This window comes from Eucalyptus grandis, chromosome 8, assembly GCF_016545825.1.
Source record: "Eucalyptus grandis isolate ANBG69807.140 chromosome 8, ASM1654582v1, whole genome shotgun sequence".
NCBI lineage: Eukaryota > Viridiplantae > Streptophyta > Magnoliopsida > Myrtales > Myrtaceae > Eucalyptus > Eucalyptus grandis.
This window is the reverse complement of record NC_052619.1, coordinates 64,745,215-64,767,290: the sequence shown is the minus strand read 5'-3', so window position 1 is coordinate 64,767,290 and position 22,076 is coordinate 64,745,215. Positions and strand designations below refer to the sequence as shown.

The following is a 22,076-nucleotide window of genomic DNA, read 5'->3' as shown; positions in this document are numbered from 1 at the left end:
GTTGAGTCGGTTCATTCGTTTTCATATCTTCCTCTTCATTATAAAAACTATAGAAGAGAGAATAGAAGGAAGGTGTGGAGAAAAAAAAAGCGAAGCTCTCAGTTGAATGTATGAGTTTTGGTTCTCGTTGATTCAAGAAGAAAAGAAATCCTTCCTCTTCATCTTGTGTTCTCTGTTCTTTGTTCTTCGTCCTCTGTTCTCTGTTCTTTGTTTTCTCTGTTCTTCGTTTCTTCACATGGTATCAGAGCTTTCCTGAGAGCTCCGGATTTCTCTGCTATACTGTTCGAAATCCTGTAAAAGTTCGTGTGATCCAGGAAGATAGTAAGAAGATCAAGAACAGAATCTGATTTTGTTTGAAGAGTAGTCGAGAAATCGTATTTTCAAGAGTTTCGGAAATACGGAATGGCAGCAAGGATACGAAGTATCCATTTCCAATTCATGTCAATATAGCAAACTTTGTTACAATAAAACTAGCTGAAGATAATTTTCTGCTTTGGCAAGCGCAATTTCATAGGTTTTCTGCGCAGTCGGGATCTTTTTGGATTCATCAATGGCGAAACGCCACCACCAGCTCAAATGATGCAGATTGAGATTGAAGGAAGTGAAACAGAAGTGGTGAATCCTGATCATACAGATTGGATGAAGACCGATCAGCTAATTTCATCTTGGATAAGTGGAGCAAGATTCGAGAACATCTTAAGCTTGATCATTGGGCTAGAGACATCATATGAGGTATGGCGAGACTCTTCTTAATCGGTTTACAAGAGTCGGTAGCAAAAGAATTCGAACTTAGGGAAAATTGCAAGCATGTCGAAAAGAGATAGATCGTTGAATGTGTATCTTCGAGAGTTTAAGTCTATTTGTGATCAACTTAATGCCATTGGGAAACTGTTGATGAGATAACCAAGATGTTTGGTGTTCTCGAGGGATTAGGTTCGAATATGAAAGCTTCAGAACAACAATGTATTGCTTAAAACCTCAACCAGATTATGATGAGGTTATATCTCAGCTCGAAAGGTTTGAAACCAGGCTACAGACATATTCTGTGAATCAATATAATCCTAATCTAGCCTACTATGGCCAAAGAAAGTCACTGGAATTGTGCAAAACTCTAACTTCAGAAATCAAAGAGGAAATAGTCGAGGTGGATATGGTTATGGCGGGGACGTGCGGTGAGTATTAGAAATCATGGTAATGACTATGTTGAAACAGGAAGAAATCAACACTACGGGATGAATAACCCGAATCTAAATCAAGAAGATCAGGTTAACAAGTTGTCACACAACTGGTCTAACTATGGACAAGGGTTCAGACCATATGTAAATTCTTCCCAAAAGTATCAAGCCACTAAGTCTTATCCACCACAAAGTGTAGCATCTGGTCAGAATATGCAGAATGTGAAAACAGCAAGTAATAGTCCATTAGAATGCCAAATCTGTAAAAGGCCAGGTCATACAAAGACGATCTTTGGTATCGCTTTGATAATTCATATCAAGCGGATGAAATACCAACTGCACTAGCAGCAATGCATATTGAAGACTCACATGGCACCGAATGGTATCCGGATACAGAGCCTCAGCTCATATCACTGCAGACCCTGGTATGCTTCAATACTGTTCTTTATATAATGGTACTGATACTGTTATGATAGGAGACGGTTCCTGTTTATCAATCTCCTGTGTTGGTGATGGCTTATTGCATACTACAACTAGCTCATTACCACTAAATGATGTTTTGCTAGTACCAGAAATAAAGAAAAATCTACTGTCTGTTTCAAAGTTAACAGATGATTATCCCTGTGCTTTTATTTTTGACAAACATGGGGTATATCTGAAGGACAACTGCAACAATACAACAGTGAGGCTAGGAAGCAAAGTCAAGGGACTATATCAAGTTGATCCTAAAGTCAAAGAAGTTTTCTTCACTCAAATTCAAAAAGAAGTAGGAGAAGACTTATGGCATCAAAGGCTGGCACATACCAGTTTAAAAACAGTGAAGTATCTGCACAGTCAGCACCTAATTCAGTGTAGTTCAAGAACTCAAGGCCTATGTAGTAGTTGCCAGATTGCTAAGAGTTCAGCCTTACCCTTTCCTATGTCGACTATACATCTAATACTCCTCTAGAAAAGATACATTGTGATGTTTGGGGACCCTCACCAATTCAATCCTTTCAAAAATTTCGATATTATGTCATTTTTGTGGATGATTTCTCTCGATACGATTGGCTGTATCCAATGAAACAGTCGAATTCTATGACATCTTTATCTGTTTCAAAAGCAAGTCGAGAATCGTTTGATCATAAGATAAAAATCTTTCGGTGTGATGGAGGAGGTGAGTTCACCAGCAACAAAGTTCAAAATTATCTACAACAATGTGGAATTAAACAACACATTTCTGTCCCTATACACCAGAACAGAATGGTCTATCTGAAAGAAAACATCGACATGTGGTGGAGCTAGGACTAGCAATGCTATATCATGCCAAAGTACCCTTAAAATTCTGGGTAGATGCTTTCATTACAGCAAATTATATCATTAATCTGCTTCCTGCTTCAAAGCTCCATATGGATTCACCCTACAGAAAATTGTATCAACAAAAACCAAGCTATACACATTTAAGGGTCTTTGGATGTGCTTGTTATCCCCTGTCTCGAGACCATATGCACAGCATAAGCTTGATCCAAGGTCTCTTATATGTATTTTTTTGGGATATAGTGAAAAACATAAAGGGTATCGATGTCTTCTACCCACTAATGGACATATCTATGTAAGTCGTCATGTGGTGTTTGATGAATCAGTTTTTCCCTTCACCAGTCGACTACCAACTGAGTATCATCAAGGTACAAACTTGTACAAACAAAGTGGATAAATGGAGTAACATTTCTAGACTCTATAACTACAAAGCACAAGTTCGAGTCTATGTCCAATGAACGGATGGGGTATTTGCAAGATACTGGATTAATACAGAACTCTCACATTCATGCATCACAAATGCATATTGAGGAACCAATAGGTTCTATGCCAACATTGCCAGAGGTTGATACTGATCAAGTACAAAGTAGTTCTCCAGAAAATATACACTCTACTGAATTACTACAAGTGCATACTGAGGAACAAATGTGTTCTATGCCAACATTGACAGAGATTAATACTGATCAACCACAAAGCAGTTCTTCAGACAATACACAAGGTATTATGTCTATTCATCCTATGCAAACCAGATTAAAATCCGGAATAGTCAAACCTAATCCTAAATATGCATGCTTGGCCGAGTATAAAGTTCCTCTTGAACCAAAAACAGTCAAATCTGCACTTTGGCAGACAGAGGATGGTATCAAGCAATGCAAGATGAAATGGATGCCTTATACACAAACCAGACATGGGAATTAGTACCTCAAACTGATCACATGAATGTTATCGGGTGCAAGTGGGTGTTTAAGACTAAACTTACTGCAGATGGTAAGCTTGATAGACTTAAAGCAAGATTAGTAGCTAAGGGGTTTCATCAAGAAGAAGGTATTGATTTTACGAGACCTTCAGCCCCTGTCATTAAACATGCTACTATTCGAATTATTCTTTACGTAGCGTGACAAAGCATTGGTCAATCCATCAGCTTGATGTTAAGAATGCCTTCTGCATGGCACTTTAAATGAAACTGTGTATATGCAGCAGCCACCGGGCTTTATACACCCTCAGAAGCCTCATCATGTATGTCTGCTTAAGAAATCCTTGTATGGTCTTCGTCAAGCACCTCGAGCATGGTTTGATAAATTCAGTATCTTTCTTCTTGAAAATGGGTTTTCTTGCAGCACCACGGATCCTTCATTATTTGTTTTTCACCATGGCTCAGACACCATACTTGTTATTGCTCTATGTAGATGATATTGTGCTCACCGGAAGTTCACCTCACTTACTTTCCAACTTAATTCATCTACTAAGCCTTCAATTTCATATGAAGGATCTTGGTCTTCTGCATTATTTTTTGGGAATTGAGGTTAAACAAACCACACAAGATTTATTTCTTTCTCAGACCAAATATGCTCTTGATTTACTTACTCGAGCTAATATGAAAGATTGCAGACCTGTTTCTACTCCTCTTTCATTACGGCCTGCAGCCATCATAACTGATGATATCTTATTACAACATCCCCTTGAGTATCGAAGTCTTGTGGGTGGACTTCAGTATCTCACTATAACTCGTCCAGATATTGCTTATGCCACTAATCTTCTCTGTCAAAAGATGCAGCAGCCTACATTAGGTGATTTTCACAAGCTCAAAAGAGTTCTTCGATACGTGAAAGGCACTTCATTACTCTTGGACTAACCATTCATTCCAATAGCTTCATGCATCCGTATGGTTTTGCTGATGCGGATTGGGCGGGATGTAGTACTACCAGGCGATCTACTACTGGTTTTTGTACATATCTTGGCTCTAATCTAATTTCTTGGTCAGCAAAACGGCAATCTACTGTCTCTCGTTCATCGACAGAAGCTGAATATCGTGCCTTAGCCTCAGCAACAGCTGATCTTACATGGGTTAGTTTTGTTCTTCGAGACATCGGCATTGGCTTATCCGCTCCAACATCTCTCTTACGTGACAACAAGTCAGCTATTGCTCTCTCACTTAACCCTGTTCTACATGCTCGCACAAAGCATATTGAAGTAGATTTTCATTTTGTCCGTGAAAAGGTTGCTTCTGGATCCTTGATTGTTTCTTATATTCCCAGTGCTCGTCAACTTGCAGATATTTTTACAAAATCATTACCTCGCTACCTACATTTTAGTCTTCGAACCAAATTGGGCTTGGGATATTTACCCCTCCCAATTTGCGGGGGATGTTAAAGAAGCTGACTTGAAGAAGACTGTATCTCGTGGCAATGCATGTGAAACGAAGAGGCATTTGAAGATAATTCAAGACTCGACTTGAAGAGAGAGTCTGCTCATCACACGTGTTTGCGAGAGCTGGAAGACTTAAAACAAAAGTAAATACACGTGTCATAATTCATTAGAGCAGTTAGTCTGTTTTATGTAAAACCGAAGTTGTTAAACCAGTGTTGAGTCGGTTGATTCGTTTCTTCATATCTTCCTCTTCATTATAAAACTACAGAAGAGAGAATAGAAAGAAGGTGTGGAGAAAAGCGAAGCTCTCAGTTGAATGTATGAGTTTTGGTTCTCGTTGATTCAAGAAGAAAAGAAATCCTTCCTCTTCATCTTGTGTTCTCTGTTCTTTGTTCTTCGTCCTCTGTTCTCTGTTCTTTGTTTTCTCTGTTCTTCGTTTCTTCACAGGGGGAGGAGTAGGGGAGATTCCTGGTACGAAGCGGTTTCCAAAACGGCACGGCGTCGCGCGGAGATTCTGCTGGGCTTCGACACTTTCGGTCAAAAAAGGAGGAGAGAGATTCTCGCATCGAGAATCGGCAGATTCGGCACGGGCGGAGGTGGTGACGTGGCGTCTCCAAAATCTCCTTTTGCACGGGAGTTGATACCTCGAATAACCTTACATTATATAACTGTAATAAATTTATTTCAAATGAATTCTTTTACCACGAAAAATTCTGAACTTATACATTTATGACAAATTTATCATCTTTTGTTTCTATTATTTTTTTTTCTTCACATTATTAAGTTAGGTGATATGTGCAATTGACGGGTGTATAAGTTTGGAATTTTACCCTCCATTTGTCGTAAATATACTAGCTTGTTATTTTTCTTAGTATTAATTAAATTTAGAGTTTTTGGTTTTTTGTATTTCTCACAAGTGTATTAGTTTTTTGTTTTTTATGATCAAAAAATTAAGTTGAGGTAAATTTATCACAAGTTATATAAATTTAAAGTATTTTGTGGTATTTTCACAATCTTTTGTTGACCAAAGCTTTAATGCATGTAATACAAGCAATGCAATTTATGACATAATCAACCGCTTCATTCTCTTAAAAAAAAAAACCAACCTTAGATTCAATCTTAAAATGTCTAGAACTTTTTTCAATCCAAAAAAATATTCACAAATTTTCACTATAATTCCAAATTTGCGACTACATCCAAAAATCGTCACTAGTTTCTTCAAAATTATCAAAGTCATTAACAAATAGTAGGGGTGTGCAATCGGACCAGGTATACACGATTCCGGACCGGCCCACCCGAAAAATAAGGTCGGGAACCAGTTCTCGTTGAAATCGGTCCGGGAACCGATTCCCAAAATTCGGAACTAGTTCCGTTCCGAGAACAGGTTCCAAGTGATTACTTACCCAGAAACCCGTTCTTGGATTAGTTTTGGAGCCGGTTCCCGAATCGATTTTGTAAGTAGAGGTCCAAAACCATTTTTTCCCCCAATTTCTATTTTTACTCATGCAATTACACGACGTTTTTCCTCTTAGCTCTCTCAAACACGCACAACATTCTTCCTATGTCATTCCTCTTCCTCACTTGCTTCCCTCTCTCACCAGCATTGGCTCGCCTAATTTCTCTTTTGTAGGAGGAGTTATGTTTGCATAAATAAGTAGCTTCATGTAGTAGTTGTAGGAATAAAACTAATATTAGACCCATGTTTGCTGCTAATTCTTTACCTTATGATTTTATTTATTATAATTAACCTTGTGAATCCTTAATTCATGTATTTATTTATTTATTACAAGTGCTTAATGTTTCAAAACAAATTAGAATGATTATGTTATTTTCTTGTGTATTAATATAAAATTCGAAATTATATAGGATATCGGGAGATTGCAAAACAGGTTCCAGTGGAAACAAAATTGACCCTAAAACCGAATTGGAAAAACAAGGTGAGTTTGGTACAGGATCCAATACAAACAGGGTCGGATATAAGATCCAGAAAAGAGGAACCCGACGTTATACCCGACCCTGTTATAACCCTGTACCCAACCCATCCGACCCGATCACCCCTAACAAATAGAGGTTCATTATCAGAATCTACATCTTCGTATAAATTAATGACAATCTTTTGCTCTTGATAATTTAAAAAAAAAAATTATGGCGATTCTTTTTTGAACTTTGTATTACCATAAACTATATCCACTGACACAAATACCTTTTTTTTTTATTACCAAAAACTCTAAACTTGTTTATTGTGACAAAAATGCCACAACTTTTTATATATTGTCTATTTCAATTTCATCCAAAGTGTATTTGTCACATTGATATAAATTCGGAATTTTTTTATAACAAAAAAAAAGTTTCAGGTATTTATATCACATTTAACAAGTTTTAGAGTTTTTGTGATTCAGAATATCCGTGATTCCATGTCATAATGGACATAGTTTGAGTTTTTATTTTTATTTTTCCTTTTTGTGTATTAACCCTTGATTTGAACCACCAAGATTATGCACAAGTACAGAATCAGTACTAGTTGAAACTGATGTCGTCAACCTAAAACACCACCCTTCATCCTACTTTGAAATTCCACTGTGGAATCCAGTAGTAGTGAACCAGGGAAAAGGAGCGTTAAAACATGAAATGAAATTCTCAGCACAGGAGCGCTATCCGGTGTAAATAGGTTCATTTCCTGAATCCCAAATGCAAAAGTAGAAAGGAGAAGCAAACGTCAAGTTCCTGCGAATTTCACTGACGAACAGTATAGCCCGAATCAATTAGCTTCGACCCACAAGTGTTTGAATTGAAGGTTCATCCTCATACCGCATCCGGATAAGATTCCTTCAACCGGTGAACAAAGGAATTAGCAAGCACATGTGCACGCGTGCGATCGGAGCACTGCACATACATCAGTGACGCAGTTCAGCACAGAAATGAACTCGGAATCATTGCCTTCCTCATGGTGGTTTAGCAGTGACCCAGCTACTTCCCGATCCTTTGACAAGCCCTTTCTTCTTCATTTCATTCCTCATAGCATCTACATAGTCCCACATACCGAAATCGGCATAAAAGTTTGAAACCAGGACGTAATTACCCGGTTTAATGGGCTCCAATTCCAGCAGTTGCTTCGCAGCACGCTCCCCCCTGGAGAAATCTCGATTGAGACTACAAGCATTCAGCAATGCTGCCCAGACAGCAGCATTAGGTCTGCACTTACCCTCAACCGTTTCGTGAAACACACGCCAAGCATCTTCTATTCGACCTGCCCGGCCCAAACCATCGATGAAACAAGCATAATGCTCTGGACCGGCGTTTAAACCATACTTATCCCTAGCCAGGTCGATGCTTGCCCTACCTTGATCCACCAGTCCTGAGTGACCACATGCTGATAAAACAGCAAGAAGGGTCACGTTATTTGGTGAGACTTCACTTCGGAGCTCACCCATCTTGTTGAAAAGCAAGAAAGCATCAAGCCCATTGCCATTTATTCCATATGCATCGATCATGGTTGTCCAAGAAACCACATCCTTTCTCAGAATGCTACCGAACAACATCTTGGCATGACCAACTTTCCCGCACTTGGCATACATGTCCAACAAGACATTGCACAGCTGAGTGTCGGAGGTGAACCCAAAACGTATTGCCACGCAATGTATCTGCTTCCCAATCCCCAAATCTGAGTTCTCAGAGCAAGCTGCAAGAGCACTTGTAAGGGCAATAACATTCGGTTTCATCGAAGACATTATTGAGAAGGCCTCTTTATACTTCAGATTCCTAACACAAGCGGAAATCATTGCATTCCGCATCACACTCTCACTGCAATCGACACGATCATAAAGTTTCAAGGCTTCCTCAATGCGCCCAACACTGGAGTAAAAATCTATCAAGGCTGTGGACAAGACCACCAAGTCCCGCCCCATAACTACCACCATACCATGAACCTGCTTCCCCTGAGAATACGCCTCGAGCAGCGCACAAGCTTTAAGCATCGAACACAAGGTAAACTCGCTGATCTCCACATTTTCCTTCCTCATATCTTCGAAAACATGGAGTGCATCCTTCGCGAGGCCGTGACGCAGAAAACTCGAAAGCAGAGCATTCCAACTGACAACATCCTTAAATTCCATTTCTCCAAACACCTTTACTGACTCGCTCAAGCAACCATACTTGGAATAGACGTCCACGAGGGCGGTTTTGCTTATGGTTCCGGAATCTGTACCCGTCTTGATCATCAAGCCATGAACTAGCCGGCCACGTTGCGGGTGCGGAAGCGCCGAGCAGGCGCTCAAGACAGGCGTGAAAGTATACACGTCGAGGTCGGTCCGAGACGAACGCAACCGAAGAAACAGGTCCCATGCGCCAGCAGCGTCGCCGCAGCGAACCCGCGAAGCGAGGAGGGAATTAACCGACCGGAGGTCCCTGTGGGGAATTTCGTCGAACGGGTGACGGGCGTGGAGCTCGCGCGTCGGGACGGCCCGAGCAGGCGAGGCTTTGAGAATGCCGAGGATGGGTTTGGCGGGTAGGCGGGTAAGGCAACGGCCGATGGGTCGGGACATCAACGACGGGAGCGGTCTTAAAGATCAGCGAGCGGGACTTCTCATGTTCTTTCACTGAGGTTTCAAAGACGGGCTGTTTCAAATGAAGCTTTGTCAAGAAATGAAAAGGGCTCTTCCCAAAGGAATGGAGGAATGTAAGCTTATGTACGTTATTTAATAAACCCGTTTTTCAATATGTTCCGGATAAAAAAAAAATTATAGATATTAATATTTTGTTCCCGTTATTTTATAAATGTTTGTCATTATCTTACAGTAATTTACGTGATTAAACTAATTTGGTTGGTATTAAAAAGAGGGAACAGGTCACCTTAAAAATCTTCTACACCTGTTATTATCTTCCGATTTCAAGAATTGTCTCCATTGATCGAATGGCCGAGTAAGCATCTTTCTGCATCATGCATTTTCCTTATTCGTAAGATGCTTTTTTTAAAGTAAAAGATTAGGGTTAACACGACCGGAAGTCTTATGACAAAATTGGGGCGAAATATAAATTTTACAGCGCAACGAATCTACCTAGATTTTAGTGCAAAATGGGGGTAAAATTATGGATTTTAACGGATTTTCCAATCTTAGTTCGTTTTCTTTGATTTCCCAAAACAATGTTATATAGGAGACCCTTTTGTTCCGAATTTTCACGTCGAAATCCTATCACATGCGAATCATGGAAATTGTGTTGCCATGTGTGTCACATCAATAACTTAACAAGATTTGGGATAGAAGCTAAAGGGCTTTTTTCTTTCTTTTTTATGTCAATAATAGACCCTAAAGGGTTTTTTTGAAGTAAAAGTCACAAAAAAACCCCAAACTATTTCTACTGTGACATATTTACTCAAAAAAAAAAAAAAATTTGTGACACAAAAAATCCAAAACTCATATCCGTATGGTACATTTATCCCAAACTTACACAATGTGACACATTTACCCCCAAACCTATTTTTTATAACACCAAAAATCCCAAACTTTTTTTCATGGTATCAAAAAAGCCCTAGATTTATATTTGTGTGACACATTTAAATTTAGAGTAAATGTGTAATACAGGTAAAAGTTTAGAGTTTTTAGTGTTGTTGAAAAAAGTTTGGAGTAAATATATCACAATAAACAAAGTTTGGGATTTTTCGTATTACAAAAATAATTCAAGGTAGATATGTCACTTTGGGATTTTTGTAGCTTTTTTCCTTATTTTTTTGGACCTAAATATTCTAAAGGGTTGACTCATCAAGAATGTGTCAATTTGGGATTTAGTTTAGGGTAAACATGACGTGTGTATCAATTTTGGATATTTTGTGACATGAAATTAATTTGATGTAAATGTGGAAAAAGTGTACCAATCTAAGATTTTTTTGAAACATGGAAATTAGATCGGAATAAATATAGCATAGATATATCAATTCAAGATTTTCTTGGTGATATTAATCCTAAAAAATTACAAGAATAAGGGAAAAATCCATTAAAAAAACCAAAGTATAATTAGCATAACACATTTATCCAAAAAAAATTGTGACATCAAAAATCCTAAATTTATACTTGTGTGATACATTTATCCTTTACCAGAAATTTTGTCAATAAGCACTGTTAAATATCAACTTATATAGACATAAGAAAGCAAACGGAGTTGACAAGGAGCACAAAAAAAAAAATCACATTTTTATTGAAAAATCATCTGATAAAATATTGATGAAGGATAAATATATAACGTAGATACAAGTTTGGGGATTTTTATGTCATAAGAAAAAGTTTAAAATAAACATATTGTAGAATGTTAAAAAAAGTTCAAGATAAATAGAAATAGTGGGCACCTTTGAAATTTTTGGTTGTTTTTTTAATCTAAAACTAAAAATTACGCAAAAAGAACAAAAACATAATAATTAAGAGTGGGGCACATCGTCGCGTGACCTCGTCCAAATTATTAATTGTGATGGACCATTCTTCGAGGAGTAGAGACGATCGCCTTTCATTTTCATTTCGATCTTGAATGGATTGATGTCGCCTTTTGCCCTCAAAATGTGAGTACTTCTAGTAGACAAAGCGAAAACGACACGATCCAAAGGTCTTCGAATGAAGAATCGTGACTATTCTAAGTACACAAATGATAACCATTTTATTATATAAATTAAATTTTGGTTATAAATTATTATTTTTTATTCCCTAGACGAGTTTCTAAATAAAAATATGCACTTAATAACTATACAAAATTTCTATTCTTGAAATAGAAATTTGTTTGATAACAATACAAAATTTCTCTCTTTCAAGTGACAACCGGTGTCTGATGTTCGGGGGCTAGCGTCCCGCAGCTAACGTCCGACATCCAACAACAGGTAATGAGCGATGAAGAGAATGAACGGTGAAAGAATTTTAATTTCTTATTTTTGTTCCAAAAATAGAAAAATTTTAAATTTTAACTTATGATTTATGTTCCAAACTTAATTCTGATAAAAGATTATTTCGAAAATAGAAAAATGAAATTGCGTCACTAAATGAATTTCTATTTCAAATATGTTCCCGAGAACTAAAAAATAAATAAACAGAATAATTATCATGCACACTCTAAAATACTCCTAAGACGAGCGATATTATAAATGTACACTCTTGTAATAAATGCGATTAATTGGGTAGATAAGAAAATGCAATCTATATTATTAAATTGAGGAGAAATCTGTGACTTCGAGCCTGTACTTGTATAAATATGAGCTATAAGTAAGGTGACTAGGGAAGAGACTACAAGGTGACTTGGCAAGATATTGAGGTGACTTGGCAAGAAATTCCTAAAGCCTCCTAAACCCACATGGGCAAGAGAATTAACCCAAGGTAAAAGAACACTAGATCAACCTATGACACGAGTCGGACAAAAAACATACCTCACTTTGCTGCTGAACATAAAATTCAGGGCACGTCCCATTTCCACCTCCAACATGTCATAATTGTCAAAAGGAAAAGATCGATCACCTTTTTAACTTTTCGGGTTCAAAGATCACCAGCCGTGATCGGTATGGGCTTGATACTGAAAAGCCATCAAAAAAGTACATCGACTTCGACGGAAAATTGACTTGAAATAAATTCCTAGCGTGTCTAAGAAAAGCACTCATAACATTTCCTCTCGTTCAGCATGCTTAGCAAGTTGGAAAATCCTCTGCCAACTAATCATACCACTTACCAAATTTCTACTTCATTCACATCCCAGCACACAACACAGGGGAGAAGGAAAGAGAATAAAGGAGCGCCATTTGACATATACATGCTCTGATGCTCATGAAAGGATGAGCTGCGCATTGCTCCAAAAATGAGGGAAGATGGGATGATACTAATTTCCCGGTCTCTCCGACAATGGATATCGGACTATCCGAAATTGTTTCTGCAGCACAAAGAGAGCGACCAACCTTTCTTCCATCTGTACAAGTGTTAAACCTAGCTTGAAGACTTGGAAAAAAGACTACTTGAAGACTACTCTTACATCCGAGTATCGCTAAGTATAGGCCGTTCTTTTCCGCAGCGCCCACGAGCTACGGGGATGGATATAATTACATCGAGATAGCGGACTGTGAAATCATGGGCTATCGCTCCTCTGAGTTGAATTTGTTCCATGCCTCCTGAAGATTGATGGACAAGGGAAGAAACACATGAGAAAAAGTGAATAAGACCACTGAATCAGGTACTCTGAAAGTACAAAAGCACACCAGAATGACTCATTGTTTAGGAGTGGCTATGCGCGCGGGCAAGTTGAAAGCCAAAGGCACAGGTCAGAATATTGGAGCACACACCTTGAGAAGATCAAAGACCTTTTCGCAGATGTACTTCTGCTGAATATTTGCACCTCGTTGTTGTAATTTGTCGGGATGAATGCAGAGGGTGGCCTTCCTGTAAGCTCTCTTGACAGCAGCAGAGGTTATCACTTCCGTCAGTGGAACAGGTTGCCATCCACTATCAGGCCCTAGGATCTGGCAACCAAGGAAGTCCACTTTAAGAAATACTCGTGAACCAGTAATTTATCAGGAACACACGATGTCCAAGGCACAGATTCAAGTTACTTCGCAAAGACATCTCTATTAAAAGAAGACCTAGAAATTCTAAAGTGGCTTCATTAGTTTAATTTTGCTGTTGGGTGAATAAACTTAGAAGATTACAATTTCAATCTTCTTCCAACACTACAGGAAAACCAGGCTAGGTTTCTTGTATAAAACAGATAAAGTGCAAAAGCATACATATTGCAACGTCGAGAGCAATGCACGTAGGTTCCCTTCTTTACCACTTGACCACCTTTTGACATCCGCATCAAGAGTTTCAGCCAATCTCTGCCATTGTAACATAAACAAGAGAATGAATGAACCAAAATCTATAAGGCAGCTGAAAGATCCACAATATCACTGTTATCGAGGAAACACTCACATTTCTCTCTGCTTGCTCTCTTTGAGCAAGTAGATCGCGCATATTCTTTTCTGCAAGAGCCTTAGCCTGAGGGCACCACAAAGGTAGATCAGTCACCAGAATGTTTCAAAAACCATTTTAAAGCAATGGAAGAGGAGAAATCATACCGCTCGTTCGGCTGTCCGTCGATGTCTCTCTAACCTTGCTCTACACCTTTGAGCCGATTCACCTTCCACTCCTTCAGATCTCTCAGCATTATGAGAACCTTAGGTACAGGCAAAAACGAAACATTAAAATCGAGAATGATTAGGAGATCGTAACAGAATAAAGACATGCAGTTTGGGTTCCAGCAAACACGCAGTGTAAAAAAACTAATCTAGCAACCATGCTGCTCACCACTATATCCAGAGGAGTATGCATATCTTGAATTGCTGGAAGAGCCTGCAGTTTGGTTTTGTGTGTCCCTCAGATCCTGCAAGAAAATATCATTCAAGCAACTATCAGACAAAATGCAAGCCAATGTAGACACAAATCCACTAAATCAAAATATGTTCATACTAAGAGAGAAGTAGGAAACATTTCCACCCACCAATGATTGTGAACTTTCTTTCATTCCATTATATCTTGAAGTGGAGAATCTATCAGAAGTGGCCTTCTCAGCCATCGCCCTTTCAGCAGCACGCTCTCGAGCCTCTGCTGTGGCTCTCTCCACAGCAGCTCGTTCCGCCCGAAGCCTCGCCTCTGAAGATGACTTCTCCCGGGCCTCAGCACACGCCTTCTCCAATCTTTCACGTGCCTCCATTATTGCTCTTTGCCTAGCTTCAGAAGTTGCTCTCTCCAAAGCAGCCCTTCCTGCCCTCTGAGTTTCAGATAATACCCTTTCGCGGGCTTCAAGGGTTGCTCTATCCACTGCCATCCTATCCTTTTCTCGTTCCCTTTCTCTTTCCCTCTCCTCTTCCAGCTTTCTAAGGCGCTCCTTCTCGATTTCTTGTTCTTTACTCAACCCATCAGCATCTTTCGATTCTGCTATCGTCGCTCTATTTACAATCTTCTCTATTCCAACCCCACTCTGGAGAGCATTGTGCTGCTTTCCTGTTTTCTGAGGGTTTAATAGATCTGGCTGACATGTCTGTGTCTTCTTTCCAATATCAAATCCCTCTTTCATGACTTGAGTTGATGTAAACTTATCCTTCTTTTCATTTTGATGCAACGGTATCCGGTTTTGCTTGATATTATCTTTCCCGTCTCCCTTTTCATGGCCAGATTTTCCCTCGTTATATGAAGTACTGCAACTGGCGTGGGAGACTCTTCCACTAGCCTCAACATCCATCTGCCCAACCCCAGCAAGAGCAGCACTAATCTTCTTATCTCTGTTGTCCAAAGGCCGCGACTCTCTGATGTTGTCCATTTTACATACATCCTCTCTATTTTTCAACTTGGCTTGGGCCACACCAGAAAACCTACCACCCTCATCAGTCATCCTTGTAATTTCAACTGCTGATGCTTTCTTTTCACTTCCAGATTCATTCCTAGGTAATTTATTGCCCTGAGTAGAGACCTCTGTAGTTGTTGATGTTTCCAAGTTTTCATCACATTCCCCAGGCACACTATCTGACTGGATATTCTCATTACTATTTTGCCGGCACGCCTGATCCTTCTGAGCTGGCTTATAATCTTCTGTCAGGCTACTAAATTCTCCTATATCACTTACTTCGTGGAGCCTGTCATTTATCACTTCAAACTCAATATTATCTTTGAATGCATTATCCATTTCCTCCAGTTCGGATCCCTTATCAAATGCCACCTTGATCTCTTCGTTCTTCTGGACATCCATCAAAACTTCGTGATTTTCTGCAAACCAAGAAACCTCTTCAACACATTTCTCGTTGCCTTCATTTGCTTGAGATTTATCAACCACTTTTTCAGCTGCTTCTCTTCCACAAGCCGGCTTTAGCATCTTCCCACTGTCTTCCTGTTGCCAACCTTCTGCCAGTTTTTTCTTGTCTCCATCACTTTCATGAGCTTCTTTTAGTTTCTTCTCTCTTTCTTCCACTTCCAGAGCTTCTCCATGCATCTTCTCCTTCTCTTCCTTCTCAAGAGCCTCCCTGAACTTCCTCTCAATTTCTTCCTGCTCACGAGCCTCTCTTAGTCTCCTGTCCTTCTCTTCCTTCTCAAGAATTTCCTTTTGCCTCCTCTCCTTTTCATTCTCTTCAAGTTCACGAGCCTCTTTTAGTCTCCTCTCCTTCTCTTCCTTCTCAAGAATTTCCTTTCGCCTCCTCTCGTTCTCTTCCCGTTCATGAGCCTCTCTTAGTCTCCTCTCCTTCTCTTCCTTCTTGAGAATTTCTTTTCGCCTCCTCTCATTCTCTTCCCATTCATGAGCCTCTCTTTGTCTCCTCTCCTTCTCTTCCTTCTCAAGAAGTTCCTTTTGCCGCCTCTCATTCTCTTCCCGTTCATGAGCCTCCCTTAGTCTCCTCTCCTTCTCTTCCTTCTCAAGAATTTCCTTCTGCCTTCTCTCATTCTCTTCCTGTTCATGAGCCTCTCTTAGTCTCCTGTTCTTCTCTTCCTGTTTGTCAGCCTCCCTCAGTCGTCTCTCGCTCTCTTCTTTTTCTCGAGCTTCTTTTAGCTTTTCTTTGTCTTTCAGCTCCTGGAGCTTTTTCAATTTCTTTTCCTCCTCTTCTTGCTTAGACACTTCTCGTAGTCTCCTTGTCTTTTCTTTGTCTTCAGCAGTCTCTTCCTTCTTTTGACTGCTTTCTTTCCACTTGAGATCTCCCTCCAGATTCTTCTCCACATTTTCATTCCCCAATGTCATCCTTCTGCCATGCTGTATTTTCTCTTGCCCGATAACTATTCCAGGTCTTCTCTCCTCCCAGTCAGAAAGCTGCTCTCTTATCTTGTAGCTCTCCTTTAATTCTTCCTCAGATTCAAAGCTTGGGCTCACCTTTTTCAGATTCTTCCCATCTTGCCCATGCTGCACAACCTTTCTAATGTCAAAGTCATTCACTTCACCCAGAACTTTGCCCATGCTCTCATGTTTCTTCATATATTGAGCATTCTCACGCCTACTACAAGTTTCAATCTGATGCGAAGCCATGTTATGCTTTTTTTCAATCCCTTCACTCTGAACAAATCCTTCAACGACTTTATCTTTCCTTTCAGGGTCTTCTTGCCTATGGACCTGCTTAGATGCTGAGGGATTTTCCTTGTTTCCTATCCTTCGGCCACTGTCATCGAACTCCTTTCCCCTATGTGCTTCTCTGACCAATTTCATCTTCCGACTGCTTTCCTGGGTCTCAAAAGCTTCAACACCCGCCTTTTTCCCAATTTGTCCATTGCCATGATCATTAGCATACTCAAGAACTCTTACCCTGTATGTATGTTCATGAGCCTCTCCAGATCTATCAATTCCCATCATTTCTGAAAGCAGTGTTGCGTCTTTCCATTCAGCAGCTTCGTCAGAGTAGCCAAACGTCTGAGAGGAAGATAATTCTTTCCCTCGTCTTTTGGAAATATTTTCATCTGCATTACCCTGTTTTGGCTCCATCACGTTCCGTGCTACGAAGTTTTTCATTTCGCTGCTATCTCTCTGATTGGTGGCTTGCATTCTCTCAACCTTCCGACCGTCCACTTCATCAGCCACCTTACCTCTTACTTTACCCACTATATCTTTAGAGTCTTTATGAGAACCCAGTTTTGTACGGTGCACACCCTCCTTCTTCCTTTCCATCGAGTCTCTGGCGCTTCTCAGTTTGGTTTGAGCTTTGTCCATCGCTTCTTTCATCGCAGCAGCAGAAGCTACTGCTGCAGATGAACTGGCATCTATCTCTACATCAAAGAAACGAGGAGAACCATCACCTTCACTCCCTTCAGGAGACATCTCCTTCCAGCTTGAAGCCAATCCACTGGCATCTCCAGCCATGAAATCAAATGCCGGCGGCGGTCTCGAGGGTGGTGGCAGATGGGAAGGTTCAGTCCTGAGGCTGATCTCCGAAAGCGTCACAAATGTCTTATTGGGGCAAGAATTCATTCTTCCATATTCCCTTTGAGGTCTCATATCATTTTGATATGTTTCTTGGAATTTGGCAGAGTTAGAGGGGTGTGATACAGTCTTTCTAAGATGTTTGCCTTTTCCCTTCATCCTTTCCCTGCACAAATTAACATCTGGGTTGTCGTCACAAGTTTGCCACGAGGATGGATCTGAATACTCTTGACGTGGAATAGCAGATCTTTGATCCACTAAATATGAGAAACCGGGAACAGCATGCATCTGATTTGCATGTCTAATCCCATTTGAAGTTTCTGAAATGCTTCTGATGTTGGCTTTATGGTACGACATGTTGTACTCTATATCGGCATCAACTGAATTATAAGAATCCCCATTTGAGAAGTATTGATTACTTCCAGAATGGTCTGACTCATCAGACAGATAATCTGATGCCGATGAGGTCCTGTGAACAAAGATGCTCTACAGTTAAAAGAAGCCCCGCTTCGCTTCAATCGGTGAATAATGCAGTTAGCCAAGATATATACAGCAAATAGCTTAATTCACAGTCTGCATGAAGAGCAGCACTCTAGAATTCAGAGTTTTTGCACACGATGATAAGGAAAAATGAGAGAACCAGCTATAAAAATAAGTCACCGCACTTAGACAACAAACAGAAGGTTTCCCGAACTGAAAACACACAAATTTCGCCAAAAATGAAATCTTTGCCTTGACAGAAAAGTTCACTGTAATGCAGCTAAACCTGCGAAATTACCTTGGACAAATCAAATTCATGTGACTTGCACTCGCAAGAATGATTTGTCTCATCCACCAAACCCCACAAAACTAACCCCCAAAAAATCCCCTTAAAGAGAAAAAATGCTCTGCTTCGACATCTACACTTCACCTGGAAGCCCCATGTACCGTACCCACAAAGCAAAATCTCACCATCCCCAAGTAACTAAACTAGAAAATGACCAAGCGGCTCTCATAATACTCATTCAGCAAGCTGAAAAAACAAAAACAACCGATAAGGAAAAGAATAAAGAAGTTGATACATTTTTCAGCAAGCAACAACCCAAGAACTCATAACTAAATTAACTCACCAACTACAAAAAAGGCCATTTAAATAGAGCAGAATAACCAGACAGCTAAAGACAATCACAGTCAGCATTCCCCACTCTCAAAGCTAAGATAAACTAACCCAAGAAAAGAAGAAACTCAAAAGAAGAAAAGAAAGGAAAACCCAGAAACCATTTAGAACCGAAGAATACAGAAATGCAACAACAGCCACTACACGTACCAAGCTTCGTCACTGGAACCGCAGCCCCCGCCATTGGCCCGCCCGGCCAAGACCTCCCACCCGTCGGCGAACTCCAGCCCCCCCGCCCCGCCGAACACTTCGGCGTAGTCGAACCCGGGGCTCCGCACGTCGACGAAGCCCGCGTCGGCGGCGCCGGCGCCGGGGGCGAGATCCAGCACCGGGATCGCCGAGGCCCGCGGCGCGTGAAACCCGCCGAATATCTCGCCGTAGTCCTCCGCGCGCGGGGAGAGGGCGGGGACGCCGCCGTACCGGGGCGGCCCGCCGAAGACGTCGTCGTAGATGGTGCGGGGCGCCGCCTTCTTGGGGAGCTTCCCCGGGTGGAGGGAATGCGGGAGGTTCTCCATTGGAGGCTCCTGCTCTAGGGTTCGCGGGAGCGCTCCTCGGCGAGGATGGTGGGCGCTTTCGAGCGCTCGATTGTCGCAAAGACGGAAGCTTTTTCTTGCTCAGTTGCAGAGACCACAGAGCAGAGGAAGAGAGAGAAAGAGGGAGAGAGGATGGAAAAGAAAATATGGAGAAAAAAGGGGGGGAGAAAGCGAATTATTTTGTGAATTGGGAGGGTGAAATGACGCAAGTGGGTCTGGGGGAGCTTTTTGTACTGCCTGGGCGAGGGTGACTATGATTGTGGGGTCGGATTTTTACTATTTTATGAATAATAATGCATGATTTTGTTTGTTCGGTTCTTGGAGCAGAAATTCAAGTGCCAATTTACTTACTGGTTTGCCCTTTTCCTTGGGTTGTATTTACGGAAGTTTTGTTGATTGGTGGGCAAGAAAATTCCCGGTCGATATCACTATATCGCATTCAAGTTCGATGATATCGCTCAATCGCATTCAAATTCGACGCATGCGACTTTTAAGAAAGTCGATCGACCACGGAACTCATCGATAGATACTGTTAGAATATTTAAATTATAAATTACACTTTAATTCAACAGCTTAAGTTTTTGAAATAGAAGACATTGATTTCATAAAATCTCATAAAGTATCAGAGCTGGATGTTCAATTCTGACCAAACTCCATTTACCTCTCCGATTAAATTTCCACACTTAGTATTAGACAAAAGACTAGATTAAGTATGAAGGAAAGTGTTAGAATATCTAAATATTTATAAAGTTGATAATGATCTCACAAAATCTCATGATAAATGTTTGGGGATTGAAATCACAAAAGATAAGAGATAAAGATTGTTGGCATACATATAAATAATAATTCGGTACAATGAAATGGTATCTCTCTTTCCGTCCATGTCATAATTTTTATTTATTTATTTTTCTTGAGTTCTTCTTCATGACAAAGGAGTATTGGGGACGGGATAAGATGCCAATTTGTGCACAAAACGAGAAACTTAAGATCGAGAACATTATAGCGAAGATACCGGAGCACGAGAGAAGTCAAGATTGAGATTGAATATTGTTGAGAAAAGGTAGGTATTACCCCAATCAAAAATGAATTGGACATAAAAGAAAGTCGCGTGAGAGATGATCCGGTCATATTAATCACGGACCGCCGAAGCTCAAGTGAGGAGATGTGAGCCCAAAAAAAAACAAACCCGTTAGTCTAAAGGGATGATGAAAGGCTCCGAGTCAAAAATGCATAAGAAAACAATCGGGAAAGATGCAAAACATTCAGAGTCTACCGATGCTTCCCTTAAGGACCGGGGGCAACGATGTCATGGGATTCATACATCCGGCTATACATTACTTAGAATAAGCCCAATTTGGCTATCCCCGCGGCCGCTGCCGTCGTAGTCTCCTTTCTTTATTTGTATATTTTAGGACAACCAGCTTTTCAAATAGTCTCAATTATTTCGACAACTCCCTTTCAGTCCAATGCTGGGTTTCCAAGAGCAACCTCATACAAAAAACACTTGTAGCAGAAGCTGCGTGGACGCGAATCATTGATGCCTGTAGAGGTAGCTTGCAACTTAACCAAACTAGCCCTTTAATTTAATGCCAAAAAAACAAAAAACAAAAAACCAGCAATACATAACCATTCTCCAACGCGAATTATGATGATTTTGTTCCTCTTGCTATTCAAAGACAGATATACTTCACCATCAAAATAAGACCTTGGACATTTACATGTGGCGAATCTAATTGTTTTGTTTGCTTTTTCCTTGTCCTTTCCGAAATTGCGATTGACAAGAAAATAGAATCGGGCCATGCATTTTGGAAACTTAGGTGCCATCCACGTTGGGCAAAATTAGCTGCCAAACCGGCCTAATAATCGATGATAAGGACTTCTGTTTTTGCGCAAAGAGAAATAATGCAAAGTCCTTGTCGCTATTTGGCGACTTTTTTTTGGATGTATTAAGGGGACTAACACGATGGAAATTCGGCCTTTATTCTGTTATCCAATTACATAATCATGCTAGATGAAATAATTATTATCTAAGATCCTCGTGATAATTTATTGCAAACCAATTCTTGTCTCATAAAACACCTCAAATCCATGCCCTTAGACACTTTTATCTCGAACTAACTTTTGTCTTACGAAAGATCCCAAACCAATACTCCTAAAGCCAAATCGAGTCTCTATTAGTAGAGCTGGCGGTTTGAGAATTTTCACAAGACGAAATGAGTTTGAGATATATGCGTCACGAGAGTACTATCTGGGATTTTAAGTGAAATGAAAATTTGGATTCGAGAAAATGTGTCATGAAAGTATCAATTTGAGATTTTTATACTATTATCCTTTTTCTCTAAGAGAAATTTAATTAACTCAAACTTTTTTTTCTTTTGTTTATTTGTGCATGCTATTTAGTTGTAGCTTAGACTGCATTTGTCTAATACTTTTTTGACAATCTAAAAGCAAGGTTATATTCAGATTCAAGTTGAATTTGAAACAATCTTGTGATGTACTTTTAGTTGTCTCTAGACAAAGGGGTGTGGACATACTATTTAAATCATCCTAATCTTTATAGCCAATCATTATACTACTTTAGTTTTTAAATTAAAGTTGCATTTCACATGATTAATTCAACATAAAGAAATTAAGGTAGTGCTAGCGTGTGCTATTGAGCACTCTTTTTTTTCT

The 22,076-nt window shown here is 40.0% G+C and overlaps 2 protein-coding genes across 2 annotated transcripts; both read right to left on the bottom strand.

Moving 5' to 3' along the window:
• Window positions 1–7,462: 7,462 nt before the first annotated feature.
• On the bottom strand, window positions 7,463–9,490 carry LOC104414696 (pentatricopeptide repeat-containing protein At5g66500, mitochondrial). Its single transcript, XM_010025860.3, has one exon. It carries the CDS (start codon window positions 9,377–9,379, stop codon window positions 7,781–7,783), a length of 1,599 nt encoding a protein of 532 aa, XP_010024162.2. The 5' UTR covers window positions 9,380–9,490; the 3' UTR covers window positions 7,463–7,780.
• A 3,030-nt stretch (window positions 9,491–12,520) lies between these two features.
• On the bottom strand, window positions 12,521–19,571 carry LOC104414695 (trichohyalin). Its single transcript, XM_010025859.3, has 8 exons — window positions 19,021–19,571; window positions 14,328–18,183; window positions 14,135–14,210; window positions 13,906–14,003; window positions 13,760–13,825; window positions 13,576–13,665; window positions 13,135–13,311; window positions 12,521–12,963 (listed from the first exon to the last, which is right to left on the bottom strand). The coding sequence occupies exons 1-8, from the start codon at window positions 19,383–19,385 to the stop codon at window positions 12,928–12,930; spliced, it is 4,764 nt and encodes a 1,587-aa protein (XP_010024161.2). The 5' UTR covers window positions 19,386–19,571; the 3' UTR covers window positions 12,521–12,927.
• Window positions 19,572–22,076: the final 2,505 nt, after the last annotated feature.